General features: G+C 44.0%; 1 protein-coding gene across 3 annotated transcripts in view; it reads left to right on the top strand.

Annotated features, from left to right (window-relative positions):
* GABRB3 (gamma-aminobutyric acid type A receptor subunit beta3) overlaps nt 1–20,543 on the top strand; it is a 342,036-nt gene extending 321,493 nt beyond the window's left edge. For all 3 annotated transcript variants that reach the window (XM_032259965.1, XM_032259967.1, XM_032259966.1), the window contains 2 exons: nt 4,220–4,464; nt 15,978–20,543. In XM_032259965.1, coding sequence (XP_032115856.1) covers nt 4,220–4,464; nt 15,978–16,319 — 587 coding nt within the window. In that variant the 3' untranslated portion in view covers nt 16,320–20,543. The remainder of the gene's footprint in view (nt 1–4,219; nt 4,465–15,977) is intronic.
* The last annotated feature ends 865 nt before the right edge of the window (nt 20,544–21,408 follow it).

Below are 21,408 nucleotides of genomic sequence, written 5' to 3'. Positions count from 1 at the left end.
AGCCAGCGTGAAGGGGATATTCACGAGAGTTAGGGCGACCCTGACCTCGGGAGGGCAGCTGTGATCTCAGGGCTGTGGGCATGGCCAGACAAGAACCCAACAGATCCAGCTCTGAGTATGACACCTGCTTATGGATTCCCTCTGTCCCTCCTGCCGATACAAGACATGTCTCTGAATCCAGATCTAAAGTCACTGGGAAACGTCAGTTGGTGAATTCAAAAAAAAGTATGACATAGGTTCAGGAGCACTGAGCATCTCATCATCATCATCATCAATCATCACCAGGATAATAAAGGCTGGAAATTATCACACAGTTAGGCACCACATTCTCTGCTGAGGCCTTTCCTGTAGTTATCTGTTCTGGAGAAGACTCACAGCAGAGAAGGAAGTAGTATTGCTCCAGTTTTACAGAGCGTGAGAATGAGATACAGGAAGCTAAAGAACTGGTGCCAAGTCGCGTAATTACCAAGTTTCACAAGAAAGATTTCAGTGCAGTTAGTCAAACTTCCAGACCTTCTCCCTTACCTACTGCAGATAATTCCTAAATTGTCAGTGAAACTACAGTAAGGAGTTATTTGGGCCACTATGTTGTAAAAGCCATGGATTTTTGTAAAAAAGTAAAAAGCTAACCAGACATTGTTATTAGCTTTTATTATTGAGGATCCCTCATAACCGTTAAGATGCTGCTGAGCTGCATAGGATACACCTATAGTTTGGAGGGCCTTCATTGAAGAAATCCCACTGCCTGCACCCTTCCCCAAGCATCTAGATGTGTAGTACCACTTTGAAATGCTCACAGTGCTTCTTGCATTCGTCCTAAGGGGCTGCACTGTGGTCAATATGCATTGCTTGCAAATGCATGTTAAAAGTGCAGCCTCTGCACAGACAGGGCGGGCAGGCCTCTGTGGAGGACTCACCCCAGGCTCTGGTGCTGCCGGACCTGGACGTGGTGTGGGAAGGACTCAGGGCTTGTTCTGCTGGCTCTTCAGAGGAGCCATGCTCCTCAGCTTCTCTCTCTGTGGGCTTCAGCAAGATATGCTTCTGCTACCCAGGGAGGGCCTGACCATCAGAAATGTTGAACTGTTAGCATTGATAACCACCAAGCCTTAAAGTGGGAAGTTTTAATTAGATGGTCTTCCTCAAAACCCTCAGGGAATACGGGTTGGGTGTCCTTCACCAGAAATGCCTGGGACCAGAAAATCAAAACCAGTTTGAAAATCAGACTTTTTTCAAATTTTGGAGTGTCTGCATTATACTTACAGGTTGAACATCACTAATCCAAAAATCCAGAATCTGAAATGCTCCAATTAGCATTTCCTTTGAGCAACATGCAGGTGCTCCAACGTTCCGGATTTTGGGACATTTCAGATTTTGGATTTTTAGGTTAGGGATGCTCAATCTGCAATAGTACTGGTACTTCTAAAGGTGAAAATACATACTGATAAAATTTGGCCAGATTTTTATCATGAGGAGGAAAAACAAAATATTTTGATTAAATGATGCAAAGAAATTATATTTTTCTTTCATATTCATTGTGATACAGCTTTTCAAATACAATATTTTATACATAATCTAAATGACAAATAAGTTGAGGCTAGCAATTTATAGAAAGACTTAGAAGCCTGGTGAACGTACAGAAAACACAGAAGTCACCACCCAGCCATCTCTCGTACTGCAGGTGGGGATGATTTCTCTTTAGAGAGCAGAAGTTCAAGGAAAGGCCAGGAAACCTAGAGGCTACTGAAGAATGATTTTTCTGGAATGATGATAGTCATATGATTATTTGCTGTTAGCGCCAGCGGTGCCAGTTACTGTTTCTTGGCACATCACCAGAGCTTTTCAGACATTGCCATTAGACTTCCAGCAGCTCCAAATGCCTAGAGACCCGTAGAGGCAGAGTTAAGGCTTTGGGTCTGGGCCTTGTGGCTCCCCGTTACGGGCTGTGGGACCACCACGATACGCCACCATCCACGGTATCGCACGTAGGAAGTAAAGCAACAGGAGTTAGTGAATGCATTGGCCTCTTAAGCTAAGAACTCATGTGGCCTGTGGATTCAAACTAGAAAGACCCGATCTCTCACCACAGGTCTTACCGTTAGGGATGCCTGAGCCTGTGCCGTGGGATCCGGATGCAGGTTCCTATCCCAGGTCCCTCTGGGGCTCAGGCACCAGGAGGAGTGCCTGTGAGATGCGCTGGCCGTCCCTGTCCCCGTGTGCTTTCAGTCCATTTGTCTGGGACATCTGCTGAGGCCTGTGTTACACTTGTCCATTCAAAAGAGCCAGCAGGAGAGGCGAAGCGGTGACTAAAGCAGAGCACTCGGTTTTCCCACATTCACGGTGAAGGGGGAGAAAAGGTAGTGGCAAGAACACTACAAAGTTTTTGAATAATGGTGAGAATACCTAATTTTGTAGCATTTGCATGGTGTTTTCTCATTTATTTGTAAACTGTTATTATCCCATTGCCATTTTCAAATTTAAGAAGTCCCCAGGGGCACATGAATGTGATGTTAAAAGAGAATCTTAAAATATTCTGACATCTTGGATTTCCATGCATTCCATCAGCAACCATGTTTGCAGCTCTACATAAAAAGAGTTTCTCAAGTCTTCAGTTCTCCTCTTAGCCTTGAGTAGCAGGTCAGGCTCAGTGGAGGGAGCGCTCATGTGGGAGGTGGAAGGCGGGGCCGTCTAGCCTGCTCTCCAGCTCCTTCCCAAGCCAGCTGAGCTCTGCAGTCTCCAGGTCCTCTCTGTGGGATGCAGAGGATAAGGATCTGTCTCCCAGGACAGGATGGGAAATCAGAGGGGATGAAATTTGAATGCTTAGCAAATCCAAACCCTGCCGTGGAGGGCTGGGCTGGGACCATGTGCAGAAGGGCCTGGGCTCCGTCCAGAGTCCATATCCTGACGGTGCTGAACTGTAGGGCTAGCACAACCTCCTGGCCTCAGTGATGTCCTGTGGTTTTTGGGTTACCGAGGGTGAAGGATTATGGTTAGGCTCTTTCCTTTGAAAGCCTCCTTTTTGAGGGAAGGCCTGACAGAGCAGTGCAGCAGAAACTGTTCTCTTTATTGGGTTCTGAAAGCCGCATATTGACATTCAGTGGCATCAGTCACATGGGAAGAAAAGAGCTTAGCCCTCAAAGCGGTCTTGCTTCCTTGAGATGTATTCACATTTCAGAAATATAGTCTCCAAGACAGCGTGTCAGCTGCAGTACTACCATTCCACCCCACCGCACGGGAGTGACCTGTGCCCTTCCTGTAAGTGCAACTCCACTCCACAAGCTCTGGGCATGTCACCAACTTGCCACCTGGTCTCTATGGCCTCAGATGATTCAATGCAGAATTTTGTGTCTATTGCTGTGGGGGAGAATTGCCAAATATAGTCCTTACCTGGTTTTAGACAAAGGTGAGCTCTATATGGGAAACAGTGAGATGATCCATACAATACTATGTAAAGAAGTCAATATAACGACATTTAAAAAACGGACCTGGTGAGTTGCCCCAGAATATGGTGAGACTCTATAAAATGAATGAAATCATGAACCCTTAACTTGAGCAAACATTTCCCAAGCAGCTGATGTACAGATTCTTTCTGCGTTGAGAAGGGAATTCACTCTGTGAGATCATCTTCCCTCAGAAGTTTCACTCAGCTGTTTCTCTTTGAGCCCAGGGCTGGATCTCATGGCTGACAATTAAAAAAATCATTGCCTCATTCCTCTTGCTTCCAATAAGCTTTGTAGTGGAAATGATTTTCTTCTCACAGTCTGTCTCACTGAGCTCTCACTGCCAGCCTTGCCTCTGAAGCCACAGACACCTCAAATTCATTTCTTTTCCTGGAGCTTTCTTAACTAGACACTTAGCGCTTTTTGCGAAATTCTGGGCTTATTTTTATTTTTTCCAGCGTTCATCAAAACCACGTTGTTTTCTGTTCTCCGTATCTCTTCTTCTACTCTCAAAGTCCCATCCTCTGTCATAGCAAGGTGTCGTGGGCGGGGAATGCCCTGCGCGGCTCCACTTCCCAGGAGTATGACGTCAGCTTGCTGTTCCGAGCCTGACGCGCACCCAAACGACGCGATGTACGCTCTGTTGCACTCCAGTCGCCCCACAGTGTTCAACCCATTATCTCCGACGGCATCAAGCTGTTTGAGACAACATAAAAGGAAAGTGAAGAGTGAAGGCCAGTGTGGCAAAGCCGCAGCCTCTCACTGTCTTGTTTCTTTTCTAGGGATCACAACTGTGCTGACCATGACGACCATCAACACCCACCTTCGGGAGACCTTGCCCAAAATCCCCTACGTCAAAGCCATTGACATGTACCTTATGGGCTGCTTCGTCTTTGTGTTCCTGGCCCTTCTGGAGTACGCCTTTGTCAACTACATTTTCTTTGGAAGAGGGCCTCAAAGGCAGAAGAAGCTTGCAGAAAAGACAGCCAAGGCAAAGAACGACCGTTCAAAGAGCGAAAGCAATAGGGTAGGCTCTCCACCGCCTTGACCCCGCGTGGCCCTACGGCTCAGCAGCTACTGCATTTACCTGCATGATCTTGCTTTGCTTTTCCCCCAGTAGTGTAAGTCAAGCCACACACCCCTTCCCACGCTTCTTGTACATGTGAACTAGTCCATGTTACATGGCACCCAGGGGTTTTTTATTCAGGGCTTGCTCAAGCCAGTCCAGTGGAGTTCTGACCACCTAGCTAGGACTGGCCAGAATAGACTGAAACCAGTGGATGTAGGCTTATACAAAAAGGACCGCTGGCCTGGCCAATGTAGTGGACTTTTGGCATTTCCATGCATGCTCCCCCAGCCCAGTTGCTTTTTGTCCAGGTAAGGCATTTCCCAACAGTCACTTCCATTACTCCAGTCTGTCCTCAGGGCTCAGACCTAGGCTTTCTTCCTCTAACCAATACGCCCCTTAAAAGATCAGCTACCTGGAAGGTCAGCCTGTTGAGAAGTGGAGCGCATTCTCGAATCTGGGTGAGGGCAGGTGGACCAGGGCAGGTTAATCTCTGGCCTAGTGTGCAATGCAAGGGAAAGGTTCTGTATGAAGCTCACAGTGGAAGACTTCCATGGCCCTTCTAAATTCTCCGCTCACAGAGGTAACAGGTCACAGTGGTTTTTAAATACACTTGCCTGAGCTTTGAGTAGGACTTGTGCAGGCTGGATGATCATAATGTGAAATATTTCCTGTGCAAGCCACAGGGCTTCCTATCAAACCAATATTAGTGCTGATGCTGAAGAAGCCTAAATCATCTGTAGCTTCTTGTAAAGAGAACAGAACCTATAGGCCTGGAATGAATGAAATGCTGGGGTGGAGACTGTGAATTTGACCTACAGAAGCATTTTTCCAAAATGTTTCAATATTCCCTTAGTTGTAAAATTACCAATTTGATGACCCAGCATGCTGCCATTCTTTACACTCAAGTAGGCACACCTTCTCTTGTCCACCTGCCCACGGGCCACAGTCCTTTAAGGAAAAAGCAAAGTGCAAAAAGAATGAGTAAGGCAGGGGCAGTGCTCCCTCCGGAAGCTGTCATAGATCTGCCCTGGCACCGCCCAGTTGTGTTCTGCAAAAAGCCAGGGCTGTGCAGACCTAGGCACCTGGTTTCTGGAAGCCCATGGACTTTCTAAAGCCCTTCACACCACACCCCTCCTCCAGCCCAGCCCAACTCAGCAGTGCTGTTACATCCTTCCAATCACAAAGCCGCTTTATCACTATATGTCATTTCGGCTTATATAAAAGCAGTGTGTTATAAACAGCATTCAAATGAAAGCACATTATAGTTCCAATATAATTTTTTCCATTTATCCTTCCACCTCTTCTATCCCCTCAACTCCTCAAGGATATATTTCTGCCTGTTTATATATTGGGTTTCTTCCCACATTTAAAAAAAATGCTTCATGTTAAACTTACTGTGTTAGGCCATTCTTGTCTTGCTATAAAGAGATACCTGAGACTGGATAATTTATAAAGAAAATGGGTTTAATTGGTTCACAGTTCTGCAGGTTTTAGAGGAAGCATGGCAACAATGTGTGCTGGACTTCAGAGGTGGTTTCTGGAAGCTCGCACTCGTGAGGGAAGGTAAAGGGGGAGCTCCAGGCACATTACATGGCAGAAGTAGGAACAAGGAGGGGGGGAATATGCCACATACTTTTTAGCAACCAGATCATCTCATGAGAAGTCACTCACTATCAGACAGCGCGAAAGGGATGGTGCTAAACAATTCATGAGGTGCCTGCGTCCCCACCCAAATCTCAAGTTGAATTGTAATCTCCAGTATTGGAGGTGGGGCCTGGTGGGAGGTGATTGGATCATGAGGGCGGTTTCTCATGAGTGGTTTAATACCACAGTACCACCCCTCTTGGTGCTGTCCTCATGAGATGTGCCTGCTCCACTTTTACTTTCTGCCATAATTGTAAGTTTCCTGGGGCCTCCCCAGAAGCTCAGAGGTGCCAGCATCATGCTTCCTGTACAGCCTGCAGAACCATGAGCCAATTAAATTTCTTTTCTTTATAAGTTACCCAGTCTCAGGTATTTCTTTTCTTTTCTTTTTTTTTTAAATGGAGTTTTGTGCTTTTCGCCCAGACTGCAGTTTCTGTCTCCCAGGTTCAAACGATTCTCCTGCCTCAGCCTCCTGAGTAGCTGGGATTACAGGTGCACACCAGCATACCCAGCTAATTTTTATTTGTTTATTAGAGACAGGGTTTTGCTATGTTGGCTGGGCTGACTTCAGGTGATCCACCCACCTTGGCCTCCCAAAGAGCTGGGATTAGAGGCATGAGCCACCATGCCCAGCCCCATCTCAGGTGTTTCTTTATAGCAATGGAAGAATGGCCTAATACACCTCCCACCAGGCCCCACTTCTAATGCTGGGGATTACAGTTCAACATGAGATTTGGGCGGGGACACAGATCTAAACCATATCACACACTTATTTCTCAAACCTGTGGAGGTTTCCTTGCTCTTTCCTGTGCTCTCCATGCCTTAATGGGTCCACACCTCCCAGTGAATGCAGTAGCTCCTTGGAGAACTGCCTGTGCTTTAGGCCTGGCAGAGACCCACGAACGTTCATGAACCCATGGAAGCACATTAAGTGAATGTAAATGGCTCCTTCCTTTCAGCCCAGCATAAATAGAATTGGTCAGAAAACAGAGGATCTGTGAATATAATCAGGTTCTCACAGGCAAAACTATCTTGAATTTCTTAGTGGAAAACATACTTAGTATCATACTGTTATGTTTCTAAATAGGTCCACATCCTACTAGGAACACACAATACGCTTTGGTCATGCTGTTTCCAAGGAAACTAGAATTCATCACATCATTTACATCACAGAGGCACACGACCCACACATACACATACTATGCTGTCTTTCCAGATTTCCTCTTAAACAGATTATAAATTTTTTGCTCCTAAATGAGACTCTTTAGAACAAATTATGGTGCTGTAGAAATACCTTTCTGAGTGTGAGGCTTAAAATATAAGATAAAAACAAAAAGATAAAAAACTCTAGCATCTGTAGAGAAAATTAGCAGGATGTGGAAAAATATAAATTAGATACAGAAGAAATTTTTAGTTGATTCATGAGTCCATGTTTATTGTTTGGTTTTTCAAAACTCTGTTCCTCTGTTTTCTCAGCAATCTTAGTAAGGCCTTCATATATTCATATTTTTAAGAATCTGTAATTGTAGATTGGTACTTAAGGTGTGACGTCAACATACGGTTATACGTATGCTGATTTTAAATGCATATTTGATGCTCTTAAAGACAGGCTTTAAAAATTGTATCTGAATACACCTAAGACTTTAGTGCTAATTTTTAAATAGAAATATACCTCCCCAAAAGTTTATATGAAGTAATGTGGATGAATTAAAGGAAAGTAAGAAAAGAATCCAATTTTATGTGAAGCAGAAGTGGTGCTGTACACACAGGCTAATGGCTTCCACGGGCCTTCGATTGTTCTTTGACTTATATTTTAGCTTCAAGGGTGCATGTTCAGGTTTGTTATAGGCTCAAGTGCGTGTCCCAAGGTTTGGCATAGAGGGGATTTCCTCATCCAGGTAATGAGCATAGTACCCAAAGGGTAGTGTTTTGATCCTCTTCCTCCTCCCACCCTTCACCCTCAGGTGGGCCCTGGTGTCTGCTGTTTCCGTCTTTTCGTCCATGCATACTCAGTCTTCAGCCCCCACTTGTGAGATCATGCCGCATTTGGCTTTCTGTTGCTGTGTTAGTTCCTTAGGATAATGTCATCCAGCCTCGTCTGTCTTGTTGCAGTGGATGTGGTATTTTTATGGCTGCATAGTATTCCATGGTATATACATACCCCACTCCTTAATCCGGTCCACTGTTGAAGGGCATTTACGTTGCTCCTCTGTCTTTGCTATTCTGAACAGTGCTGTGATGTGTCAGGGACAGCACTTGGGACTGCATCTCAGTGTGGCCAGCAGCACCCTGCCGCTTTCCCCTGACTGACAGCGGCTGGCCCCACAGCAGGGACTTGGCTTGTCCTTGTCCTTCCTGAGAACGTTTTTTGTGTCCTGTAAGGCATATCAAGAGAAAACTGTACCCTTATGGACACTGTAAGCCACCACCACCAACTGCCTCTTGGAACTATGGTTTTAGACCCTACTGTAAAACCATGAGTGCATTTTCCTCATATTTAGTATTTATGCAATATTTTAGCTGAGCAGTTGATTCTTGAATGCTTAAGGCATCTCATTCGCTTAATAGCTTCCCAGACTCATGGTGCCATGTACGCCTTGACCTTAATTTATTTGTGGCACCATCTGCTTCTTCCGGAGTTGTTTCTGTATCTAAGAGTTCATCTTTGGTTGTAATTCACACATTATGGTTACAAGCCTCGCGATATTTTACAAGTTGACCAATTAGTATTTGAATTTCATGAGGTGGTAGAAAGTCATAATTCTTGGCAAGGAATCAGAGCTACAGACTCAACATCAGTCTTACTAAAGAGTAAAATTTCATTCTTTACGTGGCAAATCCTTTCTCATTCCTCTAAAGCTAGAGTATTTTACTTAACTAGAAGCTGGAAGAAAATTAGAGAATGAGATATCAACTGTGTGCCAATCTGGCGACATATTTTAGGAAAAACCTAAAATCCCTCTGTGCTATATTCTGAATGAGATGTTTTTAGTCTTCGAGTGTTTGCACCTGTCAAGGTTATAGAGCAGGAAGAAAAACTTCATGGAAATCAATGGTTCTAATTATAGTATATGTGAGATGAACCCTTCAAAATAAGGAGTATTCGTGAAATGACTTAAAAATTGCAAGTCATCTGTCATTCTATAAAGGGCATTTCAGCCTAGTATTTCACCCACAATCACTTCTTTCTACTTTAAGTCTTAAATTGTAGGTTATGGAAAAAGACTAGCATATCTTTCGGAAATATTTGTTTAAGTTGTTTGGTTCCTAAAATTTAACAGATTTTAATAACACTTTAGTTCTTTCAGATAAAAAAAAAATCCATGAGTAATTTTGGTGGAAATTTTCTACATACTGGTTCATGTTTAAATTAAAACCACACAAATGTAAAACCATAAATAAGGCAGCCAAACTATTTCACACTAAGATCTTATCAATTCAATATATATTCAATTTCCTTTTCACACTGGAATGAGAGTTACCTGCACTATTTCCATTACGAGTGTTTGCCCACTCTGAAATAGGAATAATGCAAAATTGTATTGGTTCTTGAGTTCTTTGTCACATGTGCTGTGTCCTAAGACAGCTACAAGTTGGTCGTGTATGTCCAAAGCCCCCAAGAGCACTTTAGTTTTGTACATTATTAATGGCATATAGGTGGGAAGGTAGTTTTGACTTCCCTCAGGCTAAGTTTTCTTCACTAGAGTTCAAAGGCACAGACTTAGAGACCCACCTTCATGAGATCATTTCCCAAACACAACACTGACCAAAGGGCTGGGGAAGACAGGACATGGATTCACACAGATTTCTCTCTAAACCTGGCAAATCCAATTCAACATTCATTTGACCTGATGTCTTGTGTCCTCTTCGCTCTCCCTGTGCAGTTCCTGAAATCCCACGTGCACGATGACCCGTGCGCCTTCTGTCGTCCTGTCCTCCCCACCTAGAATGCCTTTCTTCTTGGTCCACATTTGTCCCCAAGATCTGAGACAGCTGTCTTCCTCCATGACGATTTCCTCGACTTTTTCCCTCCCACCTACCTGCACCCTGCCCCCACCACTGCCTGCTCTCACAGTTGGTTTTACTTCTGCCTTAGGCTTGTGAAAGGACAGCCCACTTGCATTCCATGTGCCCAGCAAGCCTTCCCTCCTAGACAGCATCTGAGTCCCTGCATCTTCCAAAATAAGCACACCCTGACGCGGACGTGGTACACGTACTCTTGTGACGTGTGTCCGTGAATGAATGCCATTTGTCAAGGATTTGGTGGCCCTGCACAGTTACGTTTTTTCCATTTTCGTAGTGGGAAGAAAGGACAAAGCTTTATAAAGCCAGGTAAAACTAGGTCATTAGAATTGTCAAAGTTCATCTCACTAAACAGCCTGCAGAATACTCCCCATTCTTCCTTTAAGAAAACATATTCGTGGCAGGGCACAGTGGTGCATGCCTGTAATCTCAGCACTTTGGGAGGCAGAGGGGGGCAGATCACGAGGTCAAGAGATTGAGACCATCCTGGCCAACATGGTGAAACCTCGTCTCTACTAAAAATACAAAAATTAGCCAGATGTGGTGGCGTGCACCTGTAGTCCCAGCTACTGGGGAAGCAGAGGCAGGAGAATCGCTTGAGTCCAGGAGGCAGAGGCTGTAGTGAGCCAAGATTGTGCCACTGCACTCCAGCCTGGTGACAGAGCAAAACTCTGTCTCAAAAAAATAATAATAAATAAATAAAAGAAAAGGCATTCCTTTCCTTGGTATTACATGCCACAAATTTGTTAATTCTGGTCTACTAGATTTTGATAAAAGGAGCTTTTTATATGGTATTTTTTATAACTAGAAAAGAGATGATATTTACAAGTGTGTTTAGGCCGGGTGCGGGGGCTCCAACCTGTAATCCCAGCAGTTTGGGGGCAGAGGCGGGAGGATCGCTTGAGCCTGCGAATTCCACATCAACCTAGGCAACGCAGAGGTTTTGTTCTACCAAAAACAATTTTTTTAACTTAGCAAGGTGTGGTGAGTTCCCATAGTCCCAGCTACTCGGGAGACTGAGGCAAGTGAATCACTTGAGCCCAGGACTTTGGGGTTGCAGTAAGGTATGGTCACGCCACTGCATTCAAGCCTAGGAAATAGAGCGAGACCCCATCTCATAGTAATTACCAATGTGTTTAAAAGGCAACTTGCGGTATTTTTTTAAATGCACTTGCTGATTATTTAAGTCCTAAGCAGCTAGAGCCCCTGAGGGTGCAGACCTTCTTGTTCACGCTGTGCTCCTGACTTAGGAGGGGCATGATGGTGACAAGTGGCAGGCGTGCACCAGTGTTTTCCACGAATGGTGTCAAACTATCCCAGCCCCTTTGTGGAAGTGACTTCTCCAGTGAGGCATCCCACGTCCTGACGTGGACCACTGGGCTTTTTTCATCTCACAGTTTTGTTATTTAAAATGTTGCATAGTCTGTAGAGAGCATTTTTCTAAAGCTTAATAATGTTTTCTGTTTTTTTTCTATTTTCAAGAAAAAGATTTCACTTTTCTGATACTGTAATTCCCAAGCTACTTAATATCATTGAAAAGAATATATTCTGCATTACTACGTAAGAAAAGCAAACCTACACGCATCTTCCAGCTTTGATTGTCTTCTGACTCAACACCCAATAAATTTCAAACATAGAAGCTTACCATTTTAAACAGTAGAACTGTTTAAAATGCTGGGCATTCTAATAAAATCTAATTGAGCTTACTTGATAAATGACCTCAATTTATCAAATCTCTTTACATGGTAACCAAAAATACTTTCTCTCATGATTCAAAATCAGACATATCTGGTGGGGTACAAAGCATATTAATTGCAGTAAACAGTGAATGGAAAACCCCAAATGATTGACCCCCTCTCCCAGACCCTCTCCACAACAAGACTCCCAGTCTGGGCCAGGCAGTTCATTCTCTCTACCTACTTCTCTCCTTTGTGGCACAAGGTATGATGGAAGGTACTAGAAGGAGGTAAAGACCAGTGGACAAGCTTCTCTCCTGGAGAATCTTACTGTGAAGATTCATGCAAAGACCAGCTGGGCTGCCTGGTCATGCCCTCCTCCCTGCCGCATCCAGGGCAGGTTCAGGTTACCCCTTCTTGGGGATAGTGAATGCCCCTCTTTCCCCACAGGTAGCCCAGGGGACGTGCTACTGCCACGGCACCTGTTTTAGCCACACCTGAATTTATCTGTTGGGCTTCTCCTGCCATATCCTCTTGGTACAATGAGAAACTCTGTCTCCCAAACCAAGGACGGTTTCCCTTGTCCTAAAGACATGCAGACACACTCTGTCATTTAAAGAGTTTTGCTGCTGGACATTCCATGGAAAGATAATAGAAAGGACAGATACAGAAGAGAAATGTCAAAACCTTAAAGGTTTAGCATTCCAGGTGCTTTTGAGATATAAGCTCCGTTAGAATTTTCCTTCTGCTGGATAAAAAAATAGGAAAATGCTCTCCCAACACCATGGGTCTCCATGAAGGGTCTTCTCCCAGGGCAGGTGGTGTGATCTGGGTCCATTACCATCTCCAGGCACTCTCCATTCTAAGGAGACCACTCCGTCCAGTGGAGGACAGATGAGGTCACTATCTGACCCCTTCCAGACCAATGCTGCCTGTGAACTACGGGGAAGACCCCACGGTGACACCCTTCATCCTACGACTATAGGATGCAGTTGGTTTAGAAGCACTGGCCCCCCGGGGTTCATAGCACACTTGCTGCAGTGTGGACGCTCCTGCTAGGAGTTGACGGGACAGGAGTGTGTGGGCCACGGTGGAATTGGAGCATTGAGTGACTCCACTCCGTCCCCAGCCCCTGAGCTGCAGAGATTCAGCACTGGGACTGGACAGGCGGAGGCTCAGCATTGCTGCTGTGGGCACCCTGTGTGTGCAGCGAGGCTTAGAGGAGACCCCAAGATGTGTTGCAGTGGCCGAGGGAGCAGTTAGTCACAGGATCTAGGCGTTTCCATTGCAGATTGCCCTAAAGGAGATGGAAATCATTGCCCGGGAACGCTCCCTGCGGCCCCTGTCTGCACTCTCAGTCCTCAGAAATCTATGACTTTCTACCTAAAAATCACTCTTCCTTCTTGTGACTTAAAGAGCTAAGCTGAGATTCTTTCGTGTGACTTACAGACACACAAAAAAACCTTACTGGTCTGGATCTGCTTTGTGTTTCCACCCAGCACCAGGTGGAATTTCTGTTGACAAGAGGATAGGAAGGGGTCATGGTGGTGATGATGATGGTGACCTCATCTGACTCAGCCGTGGTGTGTGCTGGGAACGGTGTTTGCCTTTCTCAGAGTACTTCAGGTACTCTGCAAGCCTTGGCTTGTCATGTTTTTGCTGCATTTTTTCTGAAAAACTTCTACTCATTCTTTGAGGCACCATGCAAATGTATCTTCCCTCTCACCTTGTGTGGTAGTTTGATGGCCGCTGTTAACAGATTACCACAAATGTCATAGCTTCTTATCTCGTGATTCTGTTAGGCCCGACATGCAGGTACAGCGGGACTTGGCGGGGCCCTCGCCTTAGGGTGTCAGGAGGCTGAAATTAAAGGATTGGAGGTCTGTGCTCCTTTCCTTTTCACAGGCCCTGGGGTTAACTGTGCTTCCGGGATGGTTCAGGTGCTTAGTGAAATACAGCTCCCTGTGCCTGTAAACTGAGGTCCCCACTGCCTTGGGCTATCAGCGGGGACCCGGATTTGCTCCTATCAGCTGTCTTCTTCCTTCTTGTGTTTTCCCTCTAGCCTTTCCATGTAGGGTGACTCCAGTCCTCAGGCTCTGAGTTCCTCTGCTTTTATCTCTGACTTTTTCTCCTGCTTCCAGTTGGAGAAAGTTCTCTACTTTTGAAGGTGTGATGGGGTTGGGCCCCCCTGGACAATCCAGGCGTCCCTTCCTATCTTAAGGTGTATGCCCTGAATGACATGCATGAAGTGACTTTTGTGAAGGGCAACATACTCACGGAATCTGGTGAGTATTGTGAGCTTGGTACCGTGCAGTGAATGAGCTCCCTGCCAATACCATGGCAGCAGCTTTCGAGAAAATAAAAGTTGTATTGTGAGTCAACTGGCAAGGAGATAGGAGGAAATTCTTAAGTTTCCTGGGGAACTGGGGTTTGGGCAGGTTTTACAGGGGTGGGGTAATGAGGCATGTTCTGATGGGATCTTGCAATGGGGTGAGGCCGAGAGGTGTGGGCGGACTCCAGGGCTCAATCTGATTGGATGCTGGATCCCGCCATGTGGATTTTCTCCTAATTCAGTCCCCACTCTTCAGTCTGAGCACTTAGGTTCCATCCACGCTTGTATGCTTGGCTCATCTGGGCATGCTCAGGTTACATGACCTTCAGTTCCCAATCCATGGCAACTGGAAACAACTCACCATTTTATTACACAAGATTGAACCACATTGGGCTGATTCTGTGGTTACAACCTCCCAGGGGGCCATTACCCTATTGACCACGTCACCTTCCCCAAGCATAATGAAGTGACCTAGAGTGGTGTTACCAAGCCTGTAGACACCTGGGAGTCCTCTTTGGTGCCTTTCCACCAGAGCCTCAGTGGTTCCTGGATGTGTGCAGCCCTTCCTGAGGCCCAGCACCCTTGAAGTCTGGGGCCATCCCCCCAACAGTCCTATACCTACCTGGAACCCCACTCAGGCCCAGCGCCTTCTCAGTCAGGAGTCCTCTCACCTCCTGCTCATCTAGCTGGATGCCATTGAGGAAATTAAAGTGTATACAGAAGGTGGGAAGACACAGATGAATACAGCAATAAATTATTCCTATACAACATAACTGGTTTTGTGAAACGTTCACAGAGGATGCCACAGACACTTAATCTAGTACTGGAACAGGGGGTAGGCTTTCCACAGCTAAAAATAGGACCAAAAAAAAATGGCCCTCCAGGCAAAGAAAGGGAAGACAGATGGGGAAGCGTGGGGCTTGCTCGAGAGAGCCCAGGGGACTGTGGAATGGCCCTTGGGGCTGTGGCAGGGATGGGTCCTACTCAGGGACCGGATGCTCCCAGTTCATTTCAGAAAGGATTCCACTGGAGGCCCCAGCCCAGTTCTGTGAAAGGTTGAAAGTTCCAGGGCAGACCAACCCACAAACAAAATGGACCTTTGGCATCGTCGTGAGGCAGCTGAAGCTGTATTTGGCTCAGAATAAAATACTGTCGCTATAAAGCCTGGCTCCATTGTGGGAGGAAATTTTGTCTATTTTGTGTATAGCCCTTCCAAAAGAAGCCTCCTGCCAGAACCAGCACTGATCAAGGAGAGCCTACTTGAGTTGGGGGGTGGGGGTGTCTATATCTGCTCCACTGAAGCCATCAGGAGTGTCCTTCAATCACAGGACTATTCATGTGTTTCTCTGTTGTAATTTGGGTGTGTGATATCATCAAAAAAGGGAACAAGATGACTTCCAAAGACAAATGGGGGAATATAGTTTTTATTCAAAGCATAGTTGTGAAAAACGGTTAGAGCACCTAAGTTAACATCTTGAAAGTCGTTTGTACTTTAATTTTTTCAGTAAGGATTTGTATCCATAATGTGAAATTGCAATTTGAAAAAGCCACTCCCCTTTTTCCATCTAATCTCATACAGGAGCATTTGTAGATCGAGGAAATAAAAACCTCTCAACTGCAATTAACCTCCAAAAGGACATTTTCCAATAAAACAGGTGCTGGATTTGACAGATGTTCAGTTTCTCATGAAGCATGTAATGTGATAGCATGACATCCTTCTCTCCGGGTTCTGCATAGGAACATTGGATTGATTGGCCTGCTGGCTGTCTGACCATGCGCACGTTCCTTCCAACTAGGTGGATGCTCATGGAAACATTCTGTTGACATCGCTGGAAGTTCACAATGAAATGAATGAGGTCGCAGGCGGCGTTGGCGATACCAGGAATTCAGCAATATCCTTTGACAACTCAGGAATCCAGTACAGGAAACAGAGCATGCCTCGAGAAGGGCATGGCCGATTCCTGGGGGACAGAAGCCTCCCGCACAAGAAGACCCATCTACGGAGGAGGTCTTCGCAGCTCAAAATTAAAATACCTGATCTAACCGATGTGAATGCCATAGACAGATGGTCCAGGATCGTGTTTCCATTTACTTTTTCTCTTTTCAACTTAGTTTACTGGCTGTACTATGTTAACTGAGTGACTGTACTTGATTTTTCAAAGACTTCATTTAACACTGAGTGAAATATTACTCTGCCTGTCAAGTTTTTATACCTGTACACACACAGACACACACACACGCAGACACACACATATATACATACGCAATTGTATATATATGTGAACTTTCTCAGCATATATATAACATACACGTGTATATGAGGATGTATGTGTATATGTTTATACACACAGGTGTCAGTGCCGTGTGTATGGAAGACAAATGCACATACATATATACGTTTTGCAGCTATGGACAATTTACCACAGGATGCATATTAAAGAAAGTCATAGTTTTTTTCTTTTATAATTGAAAGGGACAAGTATCATCTAAATATTATGCCTTGAGAATGAGGGCGTGAAACACAATATCATCCCCAAATGTGTCTTTTATTATCATAAGTTAGATGTTTTAGTTTAAAAATCAGAAAGACATTCTTAATCTTTGAAAACTCATACAGTGGTATTGCTAGTTTAAAATGAGTCACCTACTTCATACCCTCTTGTTCAGTTTACTAAGCAAAGGCTTCTTGGCTTTTCTGGTGATGGGGTTTGTTTTCATCGGGTGTACGTTTTCCGTAACGGTTTAGTGGCTGGGGTGAGCTGCTGGCAGTGCGCTTACCTGTTGTCTTAAACGTAGATAGATCCCACGTGGATGTCTGAAGGACCGTCTTTTGAAAACCCATCAGGAGTGAATGGCATCTCATTGTAAGTACTCTAATATACAGTGTGTAGTTCTTTTCTGTTGTTCACTTGGAGTGGACCCAGCTTCACTGTCGTGTGCGAACGCAGTGACACGTTTGGCAATGACATTTCAGTCACTGAAAATGTGCTCTACATCGTGTATGGATTTCTAGGCCTGATATCCAACAGAAAGCATAGACGTCTCAGGTTATTCGTTACTCTAAGGTAAAACCATCTAGGATGATTTTCCCCCTTGCAGTTATGTTATCAGTCATTCTTATAACATCGTATGTTAATAGAAAATATATTTGCATAATATGCATATATATGTATATTTACCAAGGTTTTGTTTCTTACGCTTGCTATCATGGCAGCATGCAGTGTCATATTTTCCTTTATGTGATGTAACTACTTTCTGTTATCTAGAAATTAAGATTGAAGCTAAAACACTTCTACTGTTCGGTTTCAGAAACTAAGAAACATCCTCATGCCTTTATTTCTGTATCTGACATACTTCATAAGCACATCCAACTACTCCTAGACTGACTAGGATTCTGCAGGAACACACCCCGTACACACCACGCGTCACCCAGCGACCCATGACCGTTCTCTGAGGCAAAGGAGGGCAACCTGACAGCAAACACGGTCACTGTTGGTTCCTTCTGATCCACAGCCTCATCAGTATTTGGACTTTTTAAAGCTCGTAGAAACAAGACAAGGTGCACCGGTTTCATAGACGCAACCTTAACTTACTATTTAGATGAGCTCTTTCTAAAGAAAAAAAAAGAGATGATATATTTTTTGTAAACAATATTTCTATCACAGGCATCCATAAACTGAAATGACTACAGTTGTGCCAACAGGTGTCACAGTGAAGTTGAGCATTTGGAGAAAAAAACAAAAAGCAAAATTTGCAGGAAGAACTGCTAAATTAGTACTTTATCCCAAAATGCCACGTATGCCTCACCCTCTCTGTTCTATCCAAAACCAAGGACGAGAGTCTAGCCCCGTGCTCCAACAGCTGGCCCCAGTTGTCTGGATGTAGGCAGAGGCAGCACCCTCCCCGAGGCTGCCTGTGGTGTGGGCCGTCCGCATGAGCTGACCACTACGTGATTTTTCTTTGGTGGCCGTAACAACCTTTAATTTGTGGGCATCTGCAACAGTTCAAAACCCACCATCAGATAAAACATAATCCACAAACTCTCACGCCGGAGGCAGTTACCTACTTTTAGACCCTTTTCCCGCCTCCGACCCTGTCGTTTTCCTCCTGGTCGCTGTCCTCCGGTTTGATTTTCATCTGGAGACGAGCCAGGGATTTCTTTGACCTTGGCTTTTCTCTGACCGTTTTTTCCATGGGTAACAATGGGGGATCCTAAAAGTCAGACAGATTGGGAAAAACCTTGTAAGTGGCCTTATCATTATTATCATATTAAAGAAAAACAATACGTTTGCAAAGCCCTTATCCCTTTCAATACTTCAGGTATCTTTTTCTGTATCCAGTAATTAAAGAGGTGAGGTCCACATACAGAAAAGGGACCCCAAAATGCAAATGGATGTGGACAAAAACAGTCCATGGTCGATTTAAGTGTATAATTTATACTATTCAGAACTGTGACATTAATTCTTTCTGGGAGAAAAGTGATTTAAAACTGTTTCGATGCATAGTTGAGGTACCCAAATATCAAAGGCAGAGACCCCATGGGGCTCCAAAGAGCTGCAGTCTCCTTCCCAAGGTTTTCTGGATATAAATTTGCATGGTATAGTCATAATAGCTTTTGAGCTTTTTATATGCATTTGGCACCAAGACTGGGATCCACAACTTTGTAGACACTGCGATGAAGTTAACATATTAGCTATACTATAAATAGTGTTTGTAACTACACACACACACACGTACACACACACACAAATACACACATATATTCTGTAAAAACAAAAACTTTTTAAGATCCTTGGGTATGTGTTTGCTTTACTCCATTTCAGAAGAAAATTACTTTTCTTCTAACAAAATTATTTTATAGCTTCTCCATTTTTAAAACTTGTGAGAGCATTGAGAAGAGAACTAACAGAAGCGAGTTGAATTGGAGTCTCTGTTGTGTTAAAATGACCTCTGATTACTCCACAGTAGTTATATGAGCCAGTAACTGAGCCGCGTTGAGGAATTCTGAACCTGGACCTCTGACATTGTTAGGAGGTGGCTGTTACCCACACCCAGACCTTGTGAGTAAGGAAAGAAACGTTTCATTGGGGACATAATGAGATTTCTTTCTCAACAACTGAAAGTAATAAAAAGTTAATTTCTAAGTAGTCCTGTCTTTCCAAAATGTGTCGTAGGGGCTCAAGATCTACAAAAGAATCTTGTTACGACAGTTTGTTATTATGCATATTCAGATGTGCTTGAGATCATGCAAGAGCCCTGCTACATAACTCCCTGCAGAGAAAGACTGATAGACTTGAGTAGTCCTTAAAACAAGTGTTACCCCTGTTCATCAACCCCGGGACTGTAGCGGGGCTTCACTGTCTATACCATGCGACATCCATTTCCCCCGAATCTCACATGAACTAGAAAGTATGTCATGGTAATATTTCCGTTAGGTTTGGAAGCGACATGTACATCTGCAACATCATGTGTTTTTAATGCCAGCACCCGGAGCTTTGACATCTTCCGTCACTCCCTCCAAACGCAGCACTGACATTGTTACCAAGGAGATCATCTCCAAGGTGATGCCAGACAAGGCCGGGGCTGGTTTTAAGGGGACAGGCACGTTGCAGTTGTAGGTGTTCATTTTCAGCATCGAGTAAATAATCCATTGGTGTTTGTCCCACAGTGGTGTGCTCTAACTAGAATGTGTCCAACTTTGAATCTCCTGGCTTGAAAGTATAAACCATCACATAATTCTTATTTTAACTCTCCACTGAAAACCAGTCCATATCTCTGGCCATTGTATGTAAGGAAAACTGAACAATGGGTGAAATATTTTGTTACTCTTGGAATTGACTCTGGCTCTCAGTGTGAGCCATTAGAGTAACGTCGAATCTTGAGGCAAAGAGCTGCCCAGGTGAATTAAATTTTTCCAGGACACTAGCTAGTGTGCCTTGGATTGATTACCTCTTCTACTGCATTGAAAGGTGCCGTGTTTTCCTGAAATACTGAATTCCCAACACCTGGGTCAACAACGACCTCCCAGAGAGTGGCTCCCGTATGCCTCTCCCTAGGACCAACCCCGTGAACATGCTTTGTCACACGTGTCTCATGTTCCCACTTCACAAGTCAGTGAGTGTGTTTAAGGTAAGTACAGGATTATTCTAGTAGGAATAGGCGATCGCTGTCATAATCAATTCTCATGTTGATTTCATTTTATTGTAAAGATAAATTTAAACCCGGTTTTGCTTAAGCACATCGATGTAATTTTTTGGTATTATTTGACATGAAAAAAAAAAAACAGCAAAATTGAGTGATAGATACAATATGAAACTTGTTGATGAATGAATTCAAATTTATTAAAAAAGGACTAACTGACTTAAATGTGAAGACTGATTTTTCTTTTTTTCCGTGGCTGTCTTGTGAAGATGGTGTGGTTATTTTAATTCTAGTCATTCTGAGTAGCACAGGCACATTTGGGTTATGCTGAAAGTGAAAAGAAATATACCCTAAATTGCCTGAATATCAGACAATTGAACTATGACTTTAAAAAAAGAAAATCACAATTTACTCTGAACTTCAAAAGACAGCTAGACGCACAAAGATCTAACTTGTCCCTGTCTTCATATAGGTATTTTAAGCAAGAAATATTTTTATATTAAAGGTCAGGGAGCCAACCTACAATACGCTCTGGCCAAGGTGGTATTGATCCTTAGATTGAGTTCTTGAGAAAGATAAGGCAATTTCTTTGTTGTTTTTTTTTTCCTCCAGTGAGAAAGTATCAAGCAATGTCTTAAAACTAATTAATGAATTCATTCAAATCCTTGGACACTTTAGACTAGATAGAACTTTTATTGAGAAATATATTTCTAGGCCTCCAGAGAAGCTGTTGGTTCACCTGCAAACACCCGAAAAGGAAAGTTCCCCACTGGTGGTTTAAGTTTCACAAAATGCCCTCAGCTGGTGAGTGTTTCATAGCAGGTTTCCTTCCAAATTTCCTTACTCTGAAGCAAAATAATGCAAATTCTTCAGGAAATGTTTACAGGTCCTGTTTTCCTTCTTTTTTTCCATCGTATGGATAATTTTTTTACATTCCTGGTCTACTTGGGGACCCCAACTTGGACATATTCCACACTCATTCTTCTAAGGCTGTAACATCACGAATGGGACATTTCTCACCCATTACATTAGATTAAAACCCTATCCATCCCAGGGGACAATCTTAAATTACCACAACCACAGAAG

This window comes from Sapajus apella, unplaced genomic scaffold, assembly GCF_009761245.1.
Source record: "Sapajus apella isolate SASKATOON/1434 unplaced genomic scaffold, GSC_monkey_1.0 scaffold113, whole genome shotgun sequence".
Taxonomy (NCBI): domain Eukaryota; kingdom Metazoa; phylum Chordata; class Mammalia; order Primates; family Cebidae; genus Sapajus; species Sapajus apella.
The sequence above is the reverse complement of the archived record's forward strand: the minus strand, read 5'-3'. Positions and strand labels throughout refer to the sequence as shown.